The sequence below is a fragment of the Mycosarcoma maydis genome, chromosome 7, assembly GCF_000328475.2.
Source record: "Mycosarcoma maydis chromosome 7, whole genome shotgun sequence".
NCBI classification, from domain to species: domain Eukaryota; kingdom Fungi; phylum Basidiomycota; class Ustilaginomycetes; order Ustilaginales; genus Mycosarcoma; species Mycosarcoma maydis.
Window position 1 is genome coordinate 542075 of NC_026484.1, and position 21166 is coordinate 563240.

At 55.5% G+C, this 21166-nt stretch overlaps 7 protein-coding genes across 7 annotated transcripts; 2 read left to right on the top strand and 5 right to left on the bottom strand.

Moving 5' to 3' along the window:
• Nucleotides 1-79: 79 nt before the first annotated feature.
• Nucleotides 80-3163, bottom strand: UMAG_10341 (uncharacterized protein; the record flags this gene model as incomplete). Its single annotated transcript, XM_011391196.1, has 1 exon — nucleotides 80-3163. The coding sequence occupies one exon, from the start codon at nucleotides 3161-3163 to the stop codon at nucleotides 80-82; it is 3084 nt and encodes a 1027-aa protein (XP_011389498.1).
• A 518-nt stretch (nucleotides 3164-3681) lies between these two features.
• On the bottom strand, nucleotides 3682-5241 carry UMAG_10342 (uncharacterized protein; the record flags this gene model as incomplete). The annotated part of the gene is made up of 1 exon (XM_011391197.1): nucleotides 3682-5241. One exon carries the CDS (start codon nucleotides 5239-5241, stop codon nucleotides 3682-3684), a length of 1560 nt encoding a protein of 519 aa, XP_011389499.1.
• A 2231-nt stretch (nucleotides 5242-7472) lies between these two features.
• UMAG_12204 (uncharacterized protein) lies at nucleotides 7473-9527 on the bottom strand (the record flags this gene model as incomplete). Its single annotated transcript, XM_011391281.1, has 1 exon — nucleotides 7473-9527. The coding sequence occupies one exon, from the start codon at nucleotides 9525-9527 to the stop codon at nucleotides 7473-7475; it is 2055 nt and encodes a 684-aa protein (XP_011389583.1).
• Nucleotides 9528-10006: 479 nt separating this feature from the next.
• UMAG_02989 (uncharacterized protein) lies at nucleotides 10007-11194 on the top strand (the record flags this gene model as incomplete). Its single annotated transcript, XM_011391077.1, has 1 exon — nucleotides 10007-11194. One exon carries the CDS (start codon nucleotides 10007-10009, stop codon nucleotides 11192-11194), a length of 1188 nt encoding a protein of 395 aa, XP_011389379.1.
• Nucleotides 11195-11998: 804 nt separating this feature from the next.
• UMAG_02990 (uncharacterized protein) lies at nucleotides 11999-12967 on the top strand (the record flags this gene model as incomplete). The annotated part of the gene is made up of 1 exon (XM_011391078.1): nucleotides 11999-12967. The coding sequence occupies one exon, from the start codon at nucleotides 11999-12001 to the stop codon at nucleotides 12965-12967; it is 969 nt and encodes a 322-aa protein (XP_011389380.1).
• Nucleotides 12968-13200: 233 nt separating this feature from the next.
• UMAG_10343 (uncharacterized protein) lies at nucleotides 13201-17335 on the bottom strand (the record flags this gene model as incomplete). The annotated part of the gene is made up of 2 exons (XM_011391198.1): nucleotides 13201-16901; nucleotides 17050-17335. The coding sequence occupies 2 exons, from the start codon at nucleotides 17333-17335 to the stop codon at nucleotides 13201-13203; spliced, it is 3987 nt and encodes a 1328-aa protein (XP_011389500.1).
• A 1161-nt stretch (nucleotides 17336-18496) lies between these two features.
• UMAG_10344 (uncharacterized protein) lies at nucleotides 18497-19864 on the bottom strand (the record flags this gene model as incomplete). Its single annotated transcript, XM_011391199.1, has 1 exon — nucleotides 18497-19864. One exon carries the CDS (start codon nucleotides 19862-19864, stop codon nucleotides 18497-18499), a length of 1368 nt encoding a protein of 455 aa, XP_011389501.1.
• Between the last annotated feature and the right edge of the window lie 1302 nt (nucleotides 19865-21166).

The window sequence follows — 21166 nt, forward strand, 5'->3', positions numbered from 1 at the left end:
CACGAGCTAGCATCACAAACACAAACAAAAACAAAAACAGCATCATTGGTGCGTCAAGTAGCAACACCCTCACCCAAAGCTATGCAAACAGTGACGTATCCACGCCCTGCCCGCCAAAATGAGTGATACAGATCAGATGATCTTCGCTAGCCGAGACGATGCGGGTAGTGTTGAAATCGACGTCGAAGATTCTTGCTCGATGACAACGGATGTCTCTTAGACATTTGCCTGTAATCGGCTTGTCTTCTACTTCTTCACTGGCATTTTGCTGCTGCTGCAATGCTTGCTCGATGTCTGAGCCTTCGATTTGGGCTTGTGTTTCCGCTTCAGCGTCCTGCTGCTCTTGCGATCCATGGCAAGTTGCGTTTCGCGAATCGTCCAAATGCCATAGCTTGATCAGACGATCATACCCTCCGCTGACAACCAAGCGTCTTGTAGGATCGAACGCGATCGTTCGCACCAACATCTGGTGCTCGCCCAGCACGTGCGTGCATTCACCACTGCTCGTATCCCAAACTCTGATTGTCTGATCGTTGCTCCCACTGACCAAGGTATTGCCTTTGAGTACGATGCATGCCAAACCCTTGGTGTGTCCATTGAACGTATGAACCTTCTCGCCCGATTGCAGATTCCACAAATACATCGAGCCCTCTCCGGAAGCAGACACCACTTGATCGCCTTGCAGGTCGACGGCGTTGACTGGACCGGTGTGGGTGAACTTGCGCCATGCAACAGGCGCGGAAGAGTTGCTGGAGCTGGAGGAGGAGGTGACGTCGGAGCGACGCCACACGCGCACAGTGGCATCTTTCGAGCCTGTGACAATCCAGTTGGCATCAAACACGACATCGAGTACTGCAGACGTGTGATCACGGAGCACACACTGTACTCGATCGGCTTTCTCGTGTACCAAAGCGCCGCACTCCGGATCAACGTTGGCTCGGTCGGTCGACGTTGGCGTTTCCGTTGTCGGCGTCGACGCCTTTGGAGTCGCCAAAACGCTCGCAAAGTCCCAAACAAACACCTGGCCGTCCGAAGAGACAGACACGAGGATCTGGTCATCATACTGCAATGACAGAACCGACGCAGTGTGGCCCTTGAGAATGTGCTTACATGCACCCGTCTCGACATCCCACACTCTGATCGTTCGATCTCGCGAACCAGAGACGAGCTTGCCCGCCGTTCCTGTACCCACACCGTCGTCCTGTCGTATGCAATAGACCGAATCCTGGTGTCCACGGAGGAAGCGTTTCCTGGGTTCGAACCGCCTTTTATCTCGAATGGCACGGCTGGAGTCGCTGGCACCGGGAGCGGGTGGTGCGGTGAGTTCGCTGTTCGTCGACGAGACAGAAGCGGTGCGAGCCATACCTCCTGCATCATTCTGCTGCGCTGCACTCGCATCAACAGTGTCGACCTTCCTCGCCAAGTGACCACGCATCCATCTCTGCTCCAAAGTATATCTGTCTCGATACAGCCGAGTCCAGTCGAGTGTGGCGGCGAAGAACTCCTCGGCCTCAACCACCTCTGCAAAGTGAAGCGAGTCCGCTGAGGTGCGTCTCGACATGCTCATGGATCCCACGCTTCCCTGCCTTGAAAGCGGGACATTGCTTGCATCGTACGAAGCAAAGTACGACGAACCCGCGGCAGCTTCTTGTGCCCGCCTGGCACCAGCTGGTGTTGAAGGTGCACCGCGCGCCGGGCTGAGGAACAGCCCAAATCTACCCGTTGCCGCTGTGGGCGAACGAAGTGGGCTCATAGGCGGGCCGACGGGTCTACCCGTATCAACATCCACCTCGGTATGCGCCGCTGGGTTGGTGAGACTCAACGCAGCTAACTGAGGGAAGGATGGGATGTGGAGCGTTTCCCTCCAGCTTTTGAGTGCAGCCAAGCGATCGAGGTAAGGACTCGAGGTGGATGCCGCCTTGCGCTGTGCCTGCAAGCGTCTTAGTCGGTCCGCTTCCTCTTTTGCTGCGGTCCGCCTTGCTTTGGCCTCGACGCGTTGTAGCTCTGCTTGATGTTGCACGACCAAAGGTGCGTCTTCGCGGATGGCCCATCCCGGGTGCGAAAAGAAGAGATGGCGCCATACCGATTGATCAAGTGCCAGCGCTCTCCACCTCTTGCTGACCAGCGATGCACGGAGCAAGTCGGTATGTTCTTGCAACATGAACACAATACACAACGAAAGCTCTGGTGGCAGACGCGACAGAAAGTCGACGCGTCTTGAGCTGCCGTTGGTTCTATCTGTCGCCTTGCCCTTTGTTCGGTTGAGAGTAGGAAGCGTGTGCTCGCCATCCACGTAACATGCTTCGTCATCGATCGAAAGCGCCTTGGATGTACCTGCAGCGAGGTCTGCTTCGTAGTCGGATGTACAGCTGACATACGAGCGACCACTCCACGAGACTCGTTCTCGACGCAAAACGCTGTGTGCTTTGGCAGAAGGGAAGCGGAGCATCGAGAGTGGCATTATATCGTTGGATTCGATGGGCGAGCCTGGTCTGGCAGTGAAATAGCCATCGGCATCGGAAGCGACACTGAACTGCGATGGCGAACGGAAGGGATCGTCGGTAGCTGGCGTCGAAGGGACGGAGAGAAGACCGTCGGAACGGGTAGCGGCTGTGCTAACGTCGTGTGGTCGAAGACGGTTGCTGTTGGTGCGCTGGGCTGTCAAGGCCGGCTGCATGTCGGAGCTCGACGTGGCGGATTTCTGGACTGATACCGCCATCGATGATGCCGAGGTGGGCCGATTGTGAAGGTCTATCTTGTTGTCACTGCCGGGAGTAGTGACAGCTGGAGATACGATGTTACTGCTGGCGGCAGTCGTGGAGCCGCGATCGCTGTTGATTGTGCTGTCACTGGGACTTGACGCAGGGAGTGGGGTGACAGATTCACTCGTACCAGACCTCACCATTCTTCTGCGGCCTCCACGCTCTGATGTGGCTGCACTTGCATTGTCAGCCTCGCGCGCCGCCTTCTGCTCATCGTCAGGCGAGCTGAGCGGCGAACAAGCGGTCACATTTCTGAACGAATGGCTCGGACTAGGGAGAGACGGTCTTCTGTAAGATCCTGACGCCACATTGTCGTCTGCAATCAGCGGTGCGTGCTTGAAGTGAGGCGACAGCAACACTTCTTGCACCTCCGCTGCAGTCGGGCTCGGTATCGATGCCATGATGAGAGTCGAGCTACAGCTGCCTCGGCGAGCGTCCTACTCGCTATGTGGCATTGCACACCGATCCGAGTTCGTGCACAAGTTCGAAAGCAGCCAGGACGTGACCAAGAGACGGCGGTTCAAGCTGTGGGTACGTGGTGTGTGGGATCAGTATTTTGCACGTTCACGCTTGGCCACCGCTTAATGTGCAGTTCCGCTCTCCAGAAGGGTCCACACAGTCGGCGCAGCGTGAGTCGTAAGTGTGAGTTTGGCGCGGAAAAAAAACATACGGTATACAGCGTGCAGTAAGCGCGAATTTGCCGCGCGTGACCAAACAAGCCGGCCAGCCAGGGTTCTCTCATTTCAAAGCATAGTATCACATTAGTTCCCATCAACACACGCTTGGACTCCGTGCCCGACACTCGGTTCTGTAAGATGTCGGATGAAAATTGCAAGTATCGAGTAACCCAAAGAGACGAGACACGAGAGACGACAGAGGTTGATAGAGATAAATGAGTGACAATAGGTGCACATGAGAACTAGAAAATCTGCCGTGACGCGGCATAAGAGGTTGGCTGCATCCCTCCTCCAAGCCCAGCACCCAGCGGCGCTGCTGAAGCAAATAGACTTGGCGAAGAGATCTGTGTGGTTGGTAGACTTGGTCGTGGCGTCGGCCCTCCAAATCCTGCTCCATAGGGCATCCTGACGCCGTCTCCACTTACGTACTGCTGCTGCTGCTGTTGTTGTTGCTCCATTGTGTACGTTGCATCGTTGGGTCCAAGAGGACCGAGCGGGCTGACAGAACCGTTGGAGCTGCCTCCATCGCGATGTGCTGCTGGTGGCATGTGGTAGTCCTCTGGCATTACGCTGGCCGGATTTCTGCTGGAACCATTAGTGGGAGTGTAGCGACTAGCCCTTCTGGCTTCGCCTTTGCCGATACTTTCGACACGCCGCAGAGGCTTGGGATCGGAGCCATCATTGTTCCTAGACGTGGTCCGGCGTATTTGCGATCCGTTGGCGAATTCAGCTGATTCGCCTTCCGGCAAGAACATCGACTTGCGGTAGGTGCCCGGTCCGACGCTATCGATTCTACTGCGTCGCATAGCCGATGAGTCGGTGGAAGGCTGGTTCTGATGATAGCGCGATCGGCGATTTTTGGAGCTTGAAGGAGGCGGACCGCGCAGATAGGATCGCTGTTGTGCTTGATCTCGCACCAAGCTGGCTCTACGAGGAAGCACGCCTGGATCGCCTCGAAGGTAGCTGGAGCGGTGTTCGCGCATCTCGGACGATGCTTTGGGTGCGCCGCCGTTGATGGCATTGTGGTCAAAGAGTTGCCCTGGAGTGAAGCCGGAGCCGTCGGGCAAGATGGAGCCCGAGGCGACTGCGTATCCTGGCTGTGGTGAGTCGTACGAGTCGTCGGAATGCGGTGGAATGGGTGGATGCGATCCGCTGACGTTGCGTCGGAAAGTGGCGGATGCTGCTGGGCCTGGAAGTTCGATGCCGCTGCTGGCACCTCGTGCGTGGCCATTGGTACGCGCTGGGCCGAAGCGGCGCGAGTCATCGCCACTGAAACTGCCCGCACTGTTGCTTGGAATCATGCCGAAAGTACCGATGGCACCTAGTGCGGCGTGAGCTGGGGGTGTGGCGTTGGAGCTGCCGAGTGAGTCATCGCCGTCATCGTGGGGACCACCACGACCCATAGGCTGAGCCGAGTCGAGAAGGCCGACATTGGGACTGGAAACATCCTGCATAGAAGCAGCAGCGCTATAGCCAGCTGCCGCGGAGCCGTAGCCTGCTGCTGAAGGTTGATACATGGCCTTTGCATGACCATGTGGGCGAGTATCGGAACGTGGACGATTAGCGTATTTGCAAGTGATGCCGACAAGGACGAAAAGAAGGAAAACGCCGAGAAAGCTTCCGAGCAAGATGGCGACGGCAGATGCCTTGAGACTCGATGTTTGTTCCCTTGCAATGGCATTGGGCTTTTTGGGATTCTGCGCGGCCGAGGCGGAAGCGGTAGCGGCAGCTCTGGCGACTATGGTGGCGCGGCGCACGACATGCTTGACGAAGCGCCTTTGCGAGTCATTTGGGAGCGTCATGGTGGAAGAGCCGGGCGTTTGCTGAGACAAGCAAGAATATGGTGCAGCGTTTGCCTCGCAATTCCGTGCAGCCGATTACTTTAAAGTGTGACTAGGCGATGCAAAGACGGAAAAATAGACTTGTGTAATCGAACAATGAAGGTGTGGGTGGTCTCGGAGTGTAATGCTCCGGTGGGGACAGAGCTCGAGGGGAGCGATGCAGCAGATGCGATGCAGGTCGAGCAGAGAAGTACGCGATCGATTGTAAAGGCAGATGGTCTATCGATTCTGAGGGAGATGTCGCATCGATGAGCAAGCAAGCAGCAATGGATGCCTGAGCAGGGTATAAAAGGATTTAATGTGAAGAAGTCTGGTAGCGAGCGAGCTGGAAATGAAATGAGCGTGAGGTGTGCTGAAAAGCAGAGGAGAGGAGAGGAGAGGAGAGGAGTGGAGTGGAAGGTGAAAGTGTTCCTGTTGATAAACCTTGCCAGCAGGCTGATTCCAGAAGAATGTTTGGCCAGATTGTCAAAGTGAGCTTGTAGCGGTACCAAGACTCAGATTAGCAAGGTGTTGTGGCGGCGCTGTACGGGGGAAACGGAGGTGGGAGCACAGAGGGTGGTGAAGGGAAGAAAAGGCGAGCGCAGAAGAGCCTGCTACGATGGTGATGATGGAGGAGACGAACACGGATCAAGGTCAGAGGCGGTGGCGGAGATGGAGATGGAGATGGAGATGGATGGAGGTTGAGGGTACGAGTGGCAGGGAGTACAGCACAGCAATCAAAGAGAGAAAAAAAACAGGCTTGCAGACACAGAGACTCGGCTGAAATTAACAGCGTTGTTCGCTTTACTTTGTCGCCCTGTCGCCTCTCTCTGGCTATCCCGAGCCGAATCCGCATGGACGCCGAGCAGAGGCAGCAATCACGAACAGACATAAATCAACACGCAACCACGAATCGCGAATCAAGCAAAACCTCGTAACGTGTAATTGACAGCATGTCGGAGCATGCTTTGGCATTTTTATGATACTGCTGCAAGCCCCTCTGTATACCTACTTTGTCATCTCCCGCGCCTTGTCGCGCCCATTCTCTTCCGCTTGGTGATCATGAAGGTGACTCGCACCGTGACTCGCACCCACCCAGCAAGTGGCTCAGCTGCAGGTGCACTGCAGCAAAGGCAGCAGCGATAGTGAGCAGCGCCGAGCGTCAATCACGAATGAAAGGAGGCCAACTGAAGCACGCGGATCGTCCTTGAGGATGAGCAATCACGAATGAACCACAGTAACTTAACGCAGCATTCATGAATCACGATTGCTTTCGGCTCGATCGATTCACGACTCATGATTTCGTACCACGCGAATCTTCGGCAACACGGCGGCTCGGTGGCACTCAGACGCAGGTGACAGCGCGCGCGAAAGAGAGCAAAGCGTGAAGAGGGAGAAGAGCGGGTTAAAGGAGAAGCACACTGCTGCACAGCATCAACGCCACGCTACGCGCTGAAATGACGAATTGCGAAGCACAAATCTTGAATGCTGGCCGAGGCTGTGGACTGCGTCGTGGATCTGGTTTCAGTTTCAGGCATGCAGCTCGGATCAGAAACACGCGTGGATTGTTCAATATCCTCTTGACTCGACCCCGAATCCAATTCCTAATACGCTCTGCCAACCATTACAAAATCACGAATCGTAAATCGTGAATCGTGGATGTGGACACTGCGTTGTCGATCCTATTGAAATGTAGTTACAGTAAGTAGTAAGTTAGATGCCGTGCTTGGTTGCAGTCAGGTGGCTCAGTTGCCAAACAGCACCACGCTTCTGCGCCCTCCCCGGCGTTTTGTTTGGTCTCTCGCAGACGCTCGCTCACTATTCGCTCGCACGTCCGGCATGCAGTCCCGAGTGCCGTTAAGTTAGTGCATGTGACGTCGGCACGACTCTTATCCTCACACACGCCTTGGCGTAAGCCTACCTTTAAGTCAGCGCAGCTCCGAGCACGTACCTCGGGCCAAGACTCACGACTTTCCTCTGTTGCCCTTGACCATGTGTAGTCAAATCGCGCTTCCAGCCTTTTGGGTTGTCTAACTAACCCCGGTCAAACTTGACGCTTCGATGTCGATCAGCCGAGCCATAGATTTGTTCATCTCAATGCTTAGTCAAGCAAGACACACGACACACTTGGCCGTGGGCGTCCAAATTCAAGGGATTCGTGATTCGTGTTGGCCAACCGCCGCTACATCCACATGCTCGTACAGCAGATGCGCTCAAAGGTAGGTCACCTGCGTGCCCATCTTGATCGTGTCCATCACCTTTCTCCAAATTACAAACAGCCAATCCAACCCGATCATGCTTCCACCCGTCGAGCTGCGCTTGCCTACCAGCTTGCTCCTCGCATCTCTGGCAGCAGCATTCCTCCTCGTACCGCTGCCGCTTGTCCTCGTAGCCGCAGACTGTGCCGGAGCACGACGTGCAATGCGGTAAAACACCAGCATCATTACCATCGCCGACGCGAGCCACGTCCTGGTCTGGTTCTTCCTGCGCAAATCAAACAGGGTCGTGATGGTGGACAGAATCCAAGATGAGCTGCTCGACGTTAATTCTCTTTCAGGCTTTTTTTGATTCGAAGACGAGCTTGAGCTCACGTCGGAGCGATGGTAGCCTTCCATGTACCTCGACAGGTGCGCACGCGTCGATGCGTAACCGGTGTCATCCTTGAACCGCTGTTCTTTAGCGTTGGTAGCAGCAGTCTCGGCACCGTTGCTTCGTGTCGACCGACGAGAGTGATTCGAAGCGGCCGATGTGCTACTCTCATTTCCGCCGTCGTAGTCCGATGAACGCGACGAGCTCGTACGATGCAGCGAATGGCGTTCCGATTTTGGTTCGTCCTTGGCTGCATACGAAGCCGAACTGCGCGTCGGACCGGGAGAAATGACGGGACTGGTGGACGAAGACGAACTGGACTCGGCAGTCGCACCGTTGCGCGGCGAAAAGTAGGTAGGTGATTGGCTACGTTGTCGACGTGATCGTGAGCCGACCTCGAATCCAGAGCCCGATGAGCTCGATGGCGATTCGCCAGTGGCGTGAGAGCTGCTACGTGAGCTTGCACTGGTCTTGCTGCCCGCTGCCGACGATGAGAGGGTCTCAGAGGAAACGTCCTTGTTTCCAGTCAAGAAGCTGCCAAGTCCCGAAGCCAGATCGCGCGCTCTGCCCCCCACTTTGCTGGACCCTTTGCCACCGGAAGCAGAAGCTGCTGCCGCCTCCTTGGCATGCTTCTCTTCTTCTTGCCGCTTGGCCAATTCCTGCGCATACGTCCTTTGTGCACTCGCCATAGCCGCCTGCTCCCTCTCGGTCTGACCGGTAAGATGCGTCTGTGCTTCGTTGATCTGCTCGAGCAGATCAAACTTGTTCGAATCGGCCAAACTCGAATAGCCTACGAATTCTCGTGCGTACTCCCACTCGCCTAGACGCGAGGCAAGCACATGCAGCGAGTACAGACCCACAATCTTTTCGTAGGCGGCGGCTGCCTTGGGCGAAGGAGGTGCAGCACCGAACGCAGAGGAAAATGACGCCAGGTACCATTCGGCGATCAAACGCGCCGCGTTCGTTCCTGTACGTGCGGCGGGGTTGAGCGCGTCCAAGCGGAGTGCTGCGAGCACAGCAGACGAAACGACCGAGGCAGGCAACTCGACCGCCAGGTGAATCGTTTCAGGTGTAGGATCGAGCGACGGTGCATCTGCCTCTCCAGACGTCTGCGTGCATAGTCGCAGTGCTTCAAACCACAGGTGGCTGATCAAGCTCGGCGGCTGCTTGGCTAGGAGGAGCAGAATACGATCGATGGCTGCAGCGTCCGACCGAGAGTGCTTTTGGACCTGCACCAGCTTGTCGCGGACACTGCCAGCGACTTGGCTATCCGTGTAGACCTGGGTGAACACAGTGAGACGAAGGATGGCGACCTTCTCGACAAGCTTTTGGAGATCCAGGTCGGCACCGTTGAGCAGTGCTGAGGCTGTCAAGCTGCTTCCCAGGTGGTTCGACGAGGAGAGCAAGTCTGCCGCATGCTGGCTCTGAAGCAATGCGGTCTGGACATCCTTGGCCAGAAAGGCCCGCGCTGCTTTGCCATAGTGCGACTTGGCCGTCTTTGTTCTGGAGAGTAGCTGACTCTCGTCGTTGGATGAAGCAGCCGAATCAGGACGCTTCAGGTCCGAAGCGGATGCAGAGATGGACTGCGAGAGCGAGAGATCGCCCGTCGCTGCGCCCACGCACACTTGGCTCGACTGAGAGCCGGTCAAAGCAGTCGACGTGGTCTCTGGCACCGGCATAACAACTAAATCTCCAATCTAGCCGTAGTGAGACCAAAGGATGACTCTAGGAAATCTCGACGCAGAATCGTCTTGCTAGTCGGAAAGGTGTCAACGGGCAAGGGGGATACAGTGTGGGGTAAGCAAGTCAAGTCGCAGTCGAGACCGCCTGTGCGTGACAGGATCAGAGCTTAGTTCCGGTCCACTTGGTGCTTGCTCAGCCGGAAACGGATCGCTATTGATTTCTCGCGCGGGAACAATCGTGAATCGTGAATGGGTGCACGTGAGGTGTCAATTTTGTGGAGCAATTTCTTGGTGATTTTTATCAAATAGTCAACTTAATCTAAACAGAAACAGCGCAGTTCCACGTTAAGGGTTCCACCGAAATTAGCCGACCGCTTTCTTGAACTGCGCTTCGGTCATAAAGGTCATCATCTTCTTCCAGCAAGGATGTGCTCATCGCGGCGAGGTCTATACGACCGTATCTACTCGCTAGTAGAATGCTAGACGATCTGGCCGAAACAGAGGCGGTCGAAGCCATCACTTCCGCGTTTCTCTCGGCGCCAACGGCAAAGCAGCAGCTGCTCACCAAGCTTATGAAGAGCACCGACAACCGTTTCCAGGAATTCTGCCTCCATCTGACACGCAGAGACTGTCCGCATGGCAAGACATGCCACAAGTTGCATTTCAAGCCCGTACTGTATCCACAGACTGAGCCTTCCTATGGCCACTGCAGCTACCTGAATACCTGTCATCGAACCACATCGTGCAAGTATCTGCATTTTCAATTGGATACCGACCCGCCTCACCCCGCCTTTGTGTTTCAAACGACCGATCCACGCCATGCATACGCGCCAGACTCGGAGGAGGCACAGCACATCGGACTCATCCATCCATCGCGCACGCTCCAGGAACATGGCCTCGACCAATGGATCCGTCCGTCGTCGCCCTCGGCTTGCCTACAGGAAGCACAGTGGATCGATTGTGATCTGAAAAACTTTGACTACTCCATGCTGGGCAAATTTGATATCATCCTAGCAGATCCACCGTGGGATATCCACATGTCGCTGCCGTACGGAACAATGAGCGACGACGACATGCGATCAATGCCAGTGCCCGTGCTTCAGGATGAAGGACTCATCTTCCTCTGGACGACGGGCCGAGCGATGGAGCTGGGACGCGAGCTGCTCGCGCATTGGGGCTACACACGTATCGATGAGTTGATCTGGGTCAAAGTGGGCCAGACGCAGCGTCTCATCCGTACCGGCCGAACGGGCCATCATCTGAATCACACAAAGGAACACTGTCTGGTTGGAGCCAAGATCCGACCTACCACACAAGCCGCAACGGAAACAGCGAGGAGCAGCAATCCCATCGCAGGATCTACACAGAGATACATCGGCAGCCGAGCAGCAGGGGTGCCACCGCCCTTGCCAGAATGGGTTCACTGTGGCATCAACGCTGACGTGATCGTCTCCGAGGTAAGAGACACTTCGCGCAAGCCAGACGAGCTGTACAGCATCATCGAACGACTCTGTCCCGGTGGCCGCAAGGTGGAACTCTTTGGTCGCAAACACAATGTTCGCAAGGGCTGGCTGACGCTCGGGAACCAGCTCAAGTCGGACCGTGTGCTAGATGCTGACCTGCAAAAGCGTCTAAATGATTTCAGAGCGAGAGGAGCACAATAGCCGCAAGCCTGTGCGGTTCAGCATCGTATCGTGCCCACCACACGCTCTGTATCACTGTGGCTGTATCGAAAGTGATTGAGAATGCTTACTCGACGTCGACTCAACGACCGGAAGTGCTCATGTACAATTGACCTGAGTCGAATGGTTCAAATGAGCACAGCACAGGAATTCCATGTAGACAAGTCGCTGGTGAGAAACGGAAAGCTGATCAGATTTGCCGAAAGTTCTACCGGATTGCAGGTGGCCACCCCCATGCTGGGAGCCGCTGGATAATTCACAGGATTGTGGATGGAGCCGACACACACCAAAAGGACGTGATTTCGTGATTCGTGATTCGTGGTTCGTGGTTCACGTCGCTGGTGTTGCACAGGCTTTGTTTGTGACAGCCTGATTGATTTCACGAGCTAACGGCCAAAACCAAAAAAAAAAAGAGGAGAACCGGCTTGGAATTTGGAGTGGATTTGGAGAGACATGAGACGGGGGGACAGGCGCATGCGCATTCGTGATTTGACAGTGAAAAGGGTAGCCGATGGCGTGGGGCTGGCATAGTAGCAAATCATGGCATTCACGATTTGTGATTCACCTCGGCATTAGGATGTCAAGAAGAGGTGCGGGGATAAAAGAGCGAATTGTGAATCGTGAATGTGGATAGGGCGTGGAACGAGCGATGAGATGAGCATCACGGTTCCTCCAGCCCTCTCACTCGCACACGATCATTGCTGAGCCTCAAGAGCAGACCTGTTGCGTCAGCATCGCAGAGTGCGCATTTGGAACCCACCTCTTTTTCGTACAACATCACACATCATGACTGGTCTTTCGCTCGCAGGACGAACAGCGTTCATTACCGGAGGGTCACGAGGCATTGGACTCGAGATCGGGAAATCGCTCGCTGCTCGTGGTGCCAACGTTGTGATCGCTGCCAAAACCGCCACTCCACACGCCAAGTTACCAGGAACCATCTACACAGCGTGCGAAGAGATTTCTGCAGTCGCTGCTGCTGCTGGTTCGTCCAACTCGACCGCGCATCCGGTGCAACTCGACATTCGCGACGCATCCGCCGTCGAGAAAGCCATCGATGACGTAGCAGCCAAGTTCGGCGGACTGGACATGGTCATCAACAACGCTTCGGCTATCAACATGACTCCTACCGTGAACAGTAGTGTCAAGAGCTACGACTTGATGAACAGCATCAACGCACGAGGATCGTGGTTGGTTTCTCGATTCGCTCTGCCCCATCTGCTAAGATCATCCGATCAGGGAAACAATCCTCACATCTTGACTCTATCCCCTCCACTCACTTTCGAGACACTCTCCACAACACCAGGCGCCGCAAATCCCGCACCAGCCATCTTCCCACACCAGTTCGCTCAAACCGCCTCGGCCTACACAATCGCCAAATTCGGCATGTCCCTCCTCACCCTCGGCCTCAGCGCCGAACTCCTCGGCAAAGTCGCCGTCAATTCGCTCTGGCCCTACACACTTATCGCCACCAGCGCCATGAAGATTGTCTCGAAAGACGCCGCAGTCCAGGAGAGAAAGTGGCGAAACCCGCAGATCGTCGCCGACGCCGCAGTCAGAATTGTCCAAGAAAATGCCGCTACGTTTACCGGAAAGTTCTTGGTCGACGAACTGTATCTGAGAGACAAAGGCTTCAGCTTGCAAGACCTCTACAAGTTCAACGTCGACGAATCAACAAAGCTCGACGACTTGGCCGAGGATCTCTACATCAGTCAGCCGTTGAGGGATGCTATCGCCACCAGCAGGAACGCTTAGGTGTTCTCCGACCTTTTCGAAATTTAACTTACTTGGAAATCGCTTCTATGTCTCACCCAAAGATTCTCCTTCTCCGTCTCATGTAACTTGTTGCTTTCACTCTTCTCTGGCGTTCAAAGCATTCGTGATTCGTGATTGAAGCATGAATAGTAAAAATGGATCATCTTGATCTCTGTTCGTGGTGCCGTGGAAACTAGCTTTTCAGGTGTCATCTCTACGATGCACTTTTTCTCTCATTCAAGTTCAAAGATGGCCTCCTCTTCATCTTCTTCCGCCGTCACAACTGGTAGAGTCAACGGCGAGTGAGGCGCAGCCGCTGAGCTGCCTGCCCGGAGTCGTTGTGTTGCCGGATGCTGCGCGTACCTGATTCCACCCATCGCAGATGCATGCATCTGCGAGTCTCCATCGGGAATCGCGATACCGCCCTCTCCGACTCCTGCAGCCCGATGCGAGCCAATCGCCGAGAGTGGAGGTGAGAAGGGCGATCCGACGCTGCCGCTGCCGGGCGAGCCAAAGGTGCCATTGCCAAGTTGTCGCTCTGCAAACGATCCACTCAGCCTGGAACCACTCATGCCGCCAGTAGCACTGCCGACCGCGAAGCTGAGTGGGCTTCGATGCGGCAACACAGACGAAGGTGCGGTCGGGCCAAGACCATACTCGTCGAGACTGCCGGGTACCCGTAGTCCTCCAGAGGCGCCATTTCCGAGCTGCGAGTTCTGTGAGAATGCACCGTCGTTGGTCGCACCGCTTCCGATGGTTCCATATCCGCCGCCTCCCACCAAGTTGGTTCCTGCATCTCCTGGCCGTCCCGTTCGAAGATGAAGTCTGCTCAGACCAGCCGCCAAACCCTGCGGTAGGCTCTGTCCTGGCGCGTGATGGGCTGCAGAACGGCTGGCTGACGTCGACAGTCCTGACCTACTCTCGCGGAACGCAATCGAGTCAATTCCACTAATACGCCGGCCGCTGCCAATCGGACTCAAGTCATCATTTTTCCCTGGCTGCTGCTGTTGCTGCTGTTGCTGGAATCCAGTGGACAAGTTGCTGGATTTGGCGCGTTCGGCACCAATAGCCGAACGACCGAACCCGAGCGACGATCCGAACGTCTGAGCTGCTTGCGACGGCATGCTCTGCGCGACTGTGACGCGCTCATCATTACCGGCGAACGAGCTCGACAGACGATGGCTACGCCTCCTGCGCTCCAGCTCTGCCGGAGTGAGCAAGTCGGAAAGGCTAGAAGGAAGGAAATCTTCGGCATCTTCCATCTCCTCCTCAACTCTGCTGCTGACAATGGGCTGTGCATTGGCGCCCGCACTGATCCCACCCCACAGCTTGGCAGCATCGTCTATACGTCCCATGCTGCGAGCTCCAAACACATCGCGATTGTTACGCGTAAGAGGTCCCGCGCCACCTTCTTCGTCCTGACTGCCGCTAAAGAAAAGAGAGTGACCGCTGGGATGGCCGAAAGGGCTCGTTCCAAATGCGCGAGAAGCAGAAGTCGACGTTCCGAAGGTCGTCGCCGCCGAATCCATACCTCCAAACGTCTGAGCGGCCAAGGAGGCGCTCAGGCTTTGTGACAGAGTGCTTCGGCGTTGGAATGAAGTGCTGCCGGCGAACGATGTCGAAAGCGATGGATCTTGCGCGCCCTCGAATCCAGCACGAGCGGGGTCGATCGCGACTGAAGCGGCAGACGCAGTGGAAGCAGAAGTTTGAAAATCATCTGGTATGCCAAAGGGAAGATCGTGGTCACGAGTGGTGAAGGACGTCTTACGATTGCGCAATTGCGGCGCGAGCTGCGAGACGGCTTGACCAGGGACCAGGTCGTTCCGTGTGGGCGTACCCTTTGGTGGCGATAGTGGCAGCTGCGACGCATTCTGAGCTTGCTGCTGAACTGATTGGACGGATGCTTGTCGCTGCTGTGTAGAGCTGGGCATCTGGCCAGCCTTGGGCTGACCGGGTTGCATCGAGTGAGGTAGCGATGACTGCATGCCTGCGTTGGGCCCAGCCATGTGTTGCTGATTGGGCGTCTGGGGGAGAGGCTGGCCATGCTGAGCAGCTCGCTTGTTCTTGCGATCCATGCTCATTGGCTGACCAGGCAAGACGTGAGCCAAGGCACACTTGTGCCCGAAGCGACAGCTGCCCTTCAGGAACCACTGGCAAACGGACTTTTGCCCACCATCTCCTGGGAGAGTGTGGGCGAAGGGACAGGATGCGCCGGCCGAACATCCATTACTCCGAAAAAACTTGCACGGAACTTGACCGAGCGCTTCTTTCTTCTTGGAGCTCAACTTGGCGTTGGCGAGTGCGCTTCCGGTGTCCTTGTCGTCGACCGATTCGCCACGGTTGTGAGACATGGCGCGATCCTTCGACTCTGCGCCTGAGCCACCACCGTCAGGATCAGAGCTTACTGCTTCGTCAGCTGCGCATGGTTTTCTGCCCCGACCCTGGACGTCGTCACCACCGGCAGCGTCAGCCTCCTTTGCGGCAGCTGCGGCAGCCTCCTGCTCCCTTCTTGCCTGCTCAATGCGAAGCTTGCGTCGACCAAGTTCGGTGTTGAGACCGGACTCAGCCAGAATCTCCCAGTCCTCCTTCACAACCTTGGGCTTGGGTGGAAGCTGAGACACGCCTGCGACGGTCGCAGGGATTGTGGGGATTGTTGGTGGAGTAGATGGAGCATTCGTGGTTGGGGCTTGTGCGATTGCGTTTGGTTTGCTTACGCTCGTGCCCAATGTGGCTGCGTTGGCGCTTTTCTTTTCGGGAGATGCTGAGCGACCTCCACGCTTTTGGCGGAAGGCCTCCTCCCTTAGCGGATTGCCTTCGAGTAAGAGACACAAGACTTGGGCGTTAGAGCGTTCCGTCATCTTGACGACATCGGCAGAAGTGGGCCTGTTGCGGACGCGAACTAGTTGACGTGCTTGCATACCGGGGGCAGGTGCGACCGGGCCGTGACTAGAAGGAGCAGCATCGACGTTGCCCATCGCTTGATCAAAGGACTGAATACGACGAGAGCCAAAGAAATTCTCGACCTTGGAAAGATCGTCAAGCTCGCAGCCGGATAAGTCCAAGACGGAAAGGCTGGGGAAGACTTGGCACGATGCGTCGGCATCGGCGGCGTTGTCTGGTGCCAGGACATCGTCGCCAATGCCGTTGCCTTGCAGACCGAGATCTTCGAGCGATGCAAGATGCTGAAAGAGAGTGACAGAGACGGGGCCGCGAATCATGTTGTGGCCGAGGTTGAGTGTTCTGAGACCAGTGGGCAGATGTACGAGAGACGACTCGGCAGAGCTGACATCGGCAGGCTTGTTGCGACGACGGTTGGCGAGGTCGGGGATGCCCAAAGCAGCGTTTGAAAGGCGATTGTAACTGAGGTCCAGACTTCGCAGAGAGCGCATGGCGGTGTTTGCGTGCGCCTCGGAAGCAGGGGCGAGGAGCTTGCGATCTTTCTTGGACGGCGATAGACCGGCCCAGACGCTATTTTCCTGCGCAGCATTGACCTTATCCCAAGCCTGGCGTTCCGAGCGCGCCGATGCAAGCTGTTGATCGTTCCAGAGGGTTTGGATCTTGTTGTGAGAGAGGTTAAGTGTAACAAGGTTGTCGAGAGCGAGAAGGCAGGTGGGAAAAGCTGTGAGGCCATTCTTGGCGAGTGTGAGGGTTGTGAGGGCGGAGAGCTGGAAGAGGGGAGGTGGAAGGGTGAGCAACTTGTTGCTATGGAGCTCAAGGCGTTTGAGACCACGAAATTCGCCAAGCTTGTCAGGAAGCGATTGCAGCTCGTTGTTGCTCAATTGCAAAGTGTGAAGCTCTTCGCGCATATACCAGGGCTGTCGGTCGTCTTGGGGGATGTGCAAGAACCAGGAGGGGGGTTCATCGGCGAGGAGGGAGAGGAGCAATTCTGGCACCTCTCGTAGCGATGGTGACCGCGATGACAAGTTCACCTTGCCTGTTACGGCCAGGCAGAAGCAAAAGAGGCGAGAGGTTCAAAGAGCCAAGCAGAAGAGGGATGCGTTTCAGCAGGCTGGTTGCAATTAGCGTTGCGTGTCACGACGCGGGCATATGTAGACCATCAGGGTCAATGGTGTGATACATACCATTCTGTATGCTGAGACGAATCACGTCAGCTTCCGACTTTTGGTTCAGATCCATACCTGGCGCTGGCGAGGTGGAAGTAGGTTGGGCATGAGCCGATTTCCAAGGCTTGGGAGTGGGTTTCGGAGAGCCGAAAGGGCTTGCTATGGAGGCATCGAGGTCACGTCCAAAGTGGGGTAGCTGATCGTCATCGTTAGGGAGCGCAGGGCTCGATTTGGTGGGTGAGGAGGAGCGGGAGCGATGCTCGGCCCTTTTAGCGGCCAGGGCAGCGCGCACCGCCGCTGACATTCGTCGTCAAAGCACTGTTGCCAGCCGAGTCGGACGATGTTTTGGTGGCAAACAAAGTATGAGAATAGACCAGCAGAGCTTGCAAGCGCGTACAACGGAACGATCGAGGGTGTGGTGAGACGGAGTGTAGAAGGTGCTATCGAGGGAGAGAAAGAGAGAGAGAGAAAAAGTAGACGAGATATGAGAGGCACGACACATCTAGGCAACGCAGCCGGTGCCTTTTTTTTGGTTACGCCTTGCCCTGAGCACCGGCAAAGGCACGACCCACCGACCGCAGCAAGCAGCAGTAACAGTGAGTTACAGCAGCCGCTTCTCACGTCTGGCTGGCTCGTGGCTCGCTTCTCGCCCAAGTCGTCAGTTGTTCTTGATTTTGTTGTCATTCTCGAAATTGTGAATCACGAATCACGAATCTTGCTTGACGCTTGAAGCTTGACGCTTCGGGCTTGGCTTTGCGCGCTGTGTGACTCTTAATTTGGGTTTTCTACTAGTCACGAGTCGCAGAATCAGTCAATCAGTCACGAGTGAGTTGAGTGTATCACGTATTCGCGATTGCGCACAAAGTCAGCATGGGCGGGGTGAATCGGGCAGCGTGAGCTTGTGCGTGTTTTGTTGGTTCCTGATTCGTTGACAGCGACCTTGGAGTCTCTATTACCAATTGCTCACTTACGACTGTGTAGGCGTGCAACTCAAAGAAGCGACGTCGAACGGAGCCCCTCTTGCCTTGAGTCTTGCAACAAGGGCTTGCTTACTGATTGTGATTGGCGTCTTGTGGGCAGTCAGCAGCACGTTGTGTGGGACATGCAGCATGTCAATCACGAACCTATCGCACACACGATAAGTTAGCAAAGCTTCCCTGTTCGCATCTCGCAGCCAATCAACGCCCAACGCCCAACGCACAACGCACGATTCACGATTCACGATTCACGATTCACGATTGCGACTCGAAAAGGACTATCATGAATGGTCTAACATCAATACAGAATCGGCCAAGCGTGAAGCATGAAGGGCGTGCAGCTCTCACCGTCGCTCTAGTCTCATCTGCTCAGCAATCACGGATGTGAATCACATCAACCGTCTCTACCGTTGAGATCGATAGCTGTAAACTCAGTGCTATGCCTTTGAGCAAAATGAATAGCGATGCGGATGCAGTGAAAGCGCAGCTTAGTCGATCAGCTGCGAGCCAGCTACGGAGGCAATGTTGGTGAGCAACATCTTGCGGCGCTTGGCAAGTCGGTCCTGATCGATAGCTTGCGTCTCTTCGTCTTCCTCTTCCGCACCTTGAACGCCATCTTGCGCTACCGAAGGATCCGTAAATAGCAGCGAAATCAGCTCGGCGACCTTTTTCTCCCCGATCTCTGCCTCGGCTCGGCTGCCCCATCTCCACTCCCACACTGTCGATTCATCATCGGCATTGTTAGCACGGCCTCCTGCACCACTGGTGCGCCCTCGTCTCCTACCCTGCGCCTGAGCTTGATTCACTGCGGCAGTCATGTGGTCGATCCCGATATCGGAACGTTGCTTCTCCAGGTATGATTGCTTGATCATGGCATTCATAAAGCCTTCGAGCGTGCCCTGCGTTGCCCGAGCTCTTGACTGCGTTTGTGTACTCTGCGAGCCTGTCGAGCCTGAGCCCTGCGCCGGGCCTGTACCACGCAAGGCAGCCGGGAGAGGGGTGTGGGAAGTGAGATGGATGCGTCGCAGGTACATGTGGAGCGTGGCGTCGGTGATTGTGCGTCCGTTGACGAGGATGAGGGCCAAGATGACGTACAGCAGACCCATTTCACCGTCTTGGCGATCGGCACGCTTCCAGTCGACGGCAGACTTTGCTAAGCTCGCTGCTTGTCGCCTGCGATCAGAGGTCCATGTAGGCTCGCTCGTCGACGCGTAGGCCTTGGTGAGCTCGTCATCGACGCTCACGAGCTCCTTGATCAAGTCTGGTGAAAAAGCCGACTGTAGTATCCAGATGTTGGTGCCCAATCCCCCATCCGTAGCACAAGATTCATCTGGTTGCTTTTCGCGTGACCGAAGTCCATTCGCAGACGATGCTGCTGCTCGGAGCACCTCCTGCGCCTGCCTTGTCAATTCGGCATTGTCGGCTCCTTTGGCACGCACCTCGACCATGTGGAACCCAAATGTGCGGTACAGCATCTCTTGAGCAGCATTGAAGACTAGCCCAAACAGACGGCTGGTCTTTTCGTCGAGCACCTTGGTGCGTATATCCTCTTTACGGATGGAAGTGCGTTGATACTCGCAGGCAAGCGCATATCGGACAAGCTCGGCGGCTTTCTTCTTGATCTCGGCATCGCCTATTTGCTGAGCTTGCTTGCGTGCCGTGTCATTGACAGTGATCAATCTATACGACCGCATAAACGCCGCAGCACGTTGATCGGAGTGTGCAGCTTCTTGAGGATCGTTGAGCTGCACATCTTGTGGGTCTGAGTCCTCCTCCGTTTCAGCATCTCGTCTGCGCCGCGAAGAGGCGAGAGCAGGCACGTCGCGCCCTAACCGCCGCGTTCCATAAGTTGACATCGTCAACGCTTCTCTCGAGTCAGCGAGGGATGTTTGTTGAAGACGATCGAGGTCGCAACACGTCCAAGGTCCAAGCACCTGAATCGCATCTACACGGCAGCTCGATTCAGGGTCTTTCTCTTTCTCTTCCAACCTCTCTGTCTCCTCAGCTGAGCTTAACTTACCTGAAAAAAGTGTTGGTTTCATGCAGTCACGATTCACGATTCGCGATTCACGATCACGATTGTGATTTCGTGATTGTGTCGCGCTTTCTGCAAAATTGGGTCACTTCCAACCCAAGTCCGATTCACGATTCGTGATTGGTTTCTAGACTTCCTTTTGGTACCGTCGTGAGTAGTTAGTTAAGCTTCAAGTCCACCAAAGCTTACCTTTTCGCGCTACGACCTACACTCACGACTCCACGCTCGTGGATCGTGCTTCTTGCCCTAAACGCGCCTTGCTCGAGCGTGGAGGTGGAGCTCCAGCACGGAGCTGTTTCTATGTGCAGTTTAACAGAGGCTCGAGCTGACACGTGACACGTGAACCTGGAAAGCTTCACGCTTCGTGCTTGGTCTACCTCTTTTAATCGCGAATCACGAATCACGAATCACGAAGCACGAAGCACGAATCGTGAATAATGCCCCCATCTGTACTCACGACTGGTCGAATCATGAATCGCATAACTACACGAAATGCATGCAGGAGGTGCGATGCCGCTTGGGCGTTCTGGGGCAGAACGGTCAAGCGCTGCAGACTTGCACAAGAAGCCCTTAATCCATATCCGGCACCCCTCTTCACATAGAGTGGATTGCCTACGGCTTGCGAAAGCGCAAATGCCATCGGCATCTGCGATGGGATTTCGATGAGTATCGCCATGGCGCGTGGATGCAGAGCCGAAGCGAGAGGATAGAGAACGAGTCGCGATCCCGAGGAGAACGCGCATCGTAAAGTCACGCACGCATCACGAGCGAGTGGATTTGCGAGATTCGTGATAGAGGATTGAGGCATTAGATTCTGTGGTTCTTTAGCCACTCTTTCGGTGTTGAGCGCGCTTTGCAGAGCTGCTGCTCCCTGTGAACAGGGTTGAAAATTGCGATTCGCTCGCCTGCTCGCTCGTTCGCTTGGCTTTGCTGTAGCTCGGTCATCCTTCTAACATCGAAGCTACCTTGCGTCTCTTGCTTGGTAGCATCACCTTTGACCTATCCGCACCTCTTTCATCCCGATCACGATCACGATCACGACGCACTTGAGCAAGCTCATCTCCCTGCATCTTCCGACATTGCAACGCTTCGGTAAAACTCCTTTGGCGCGCGCATCCTTGGT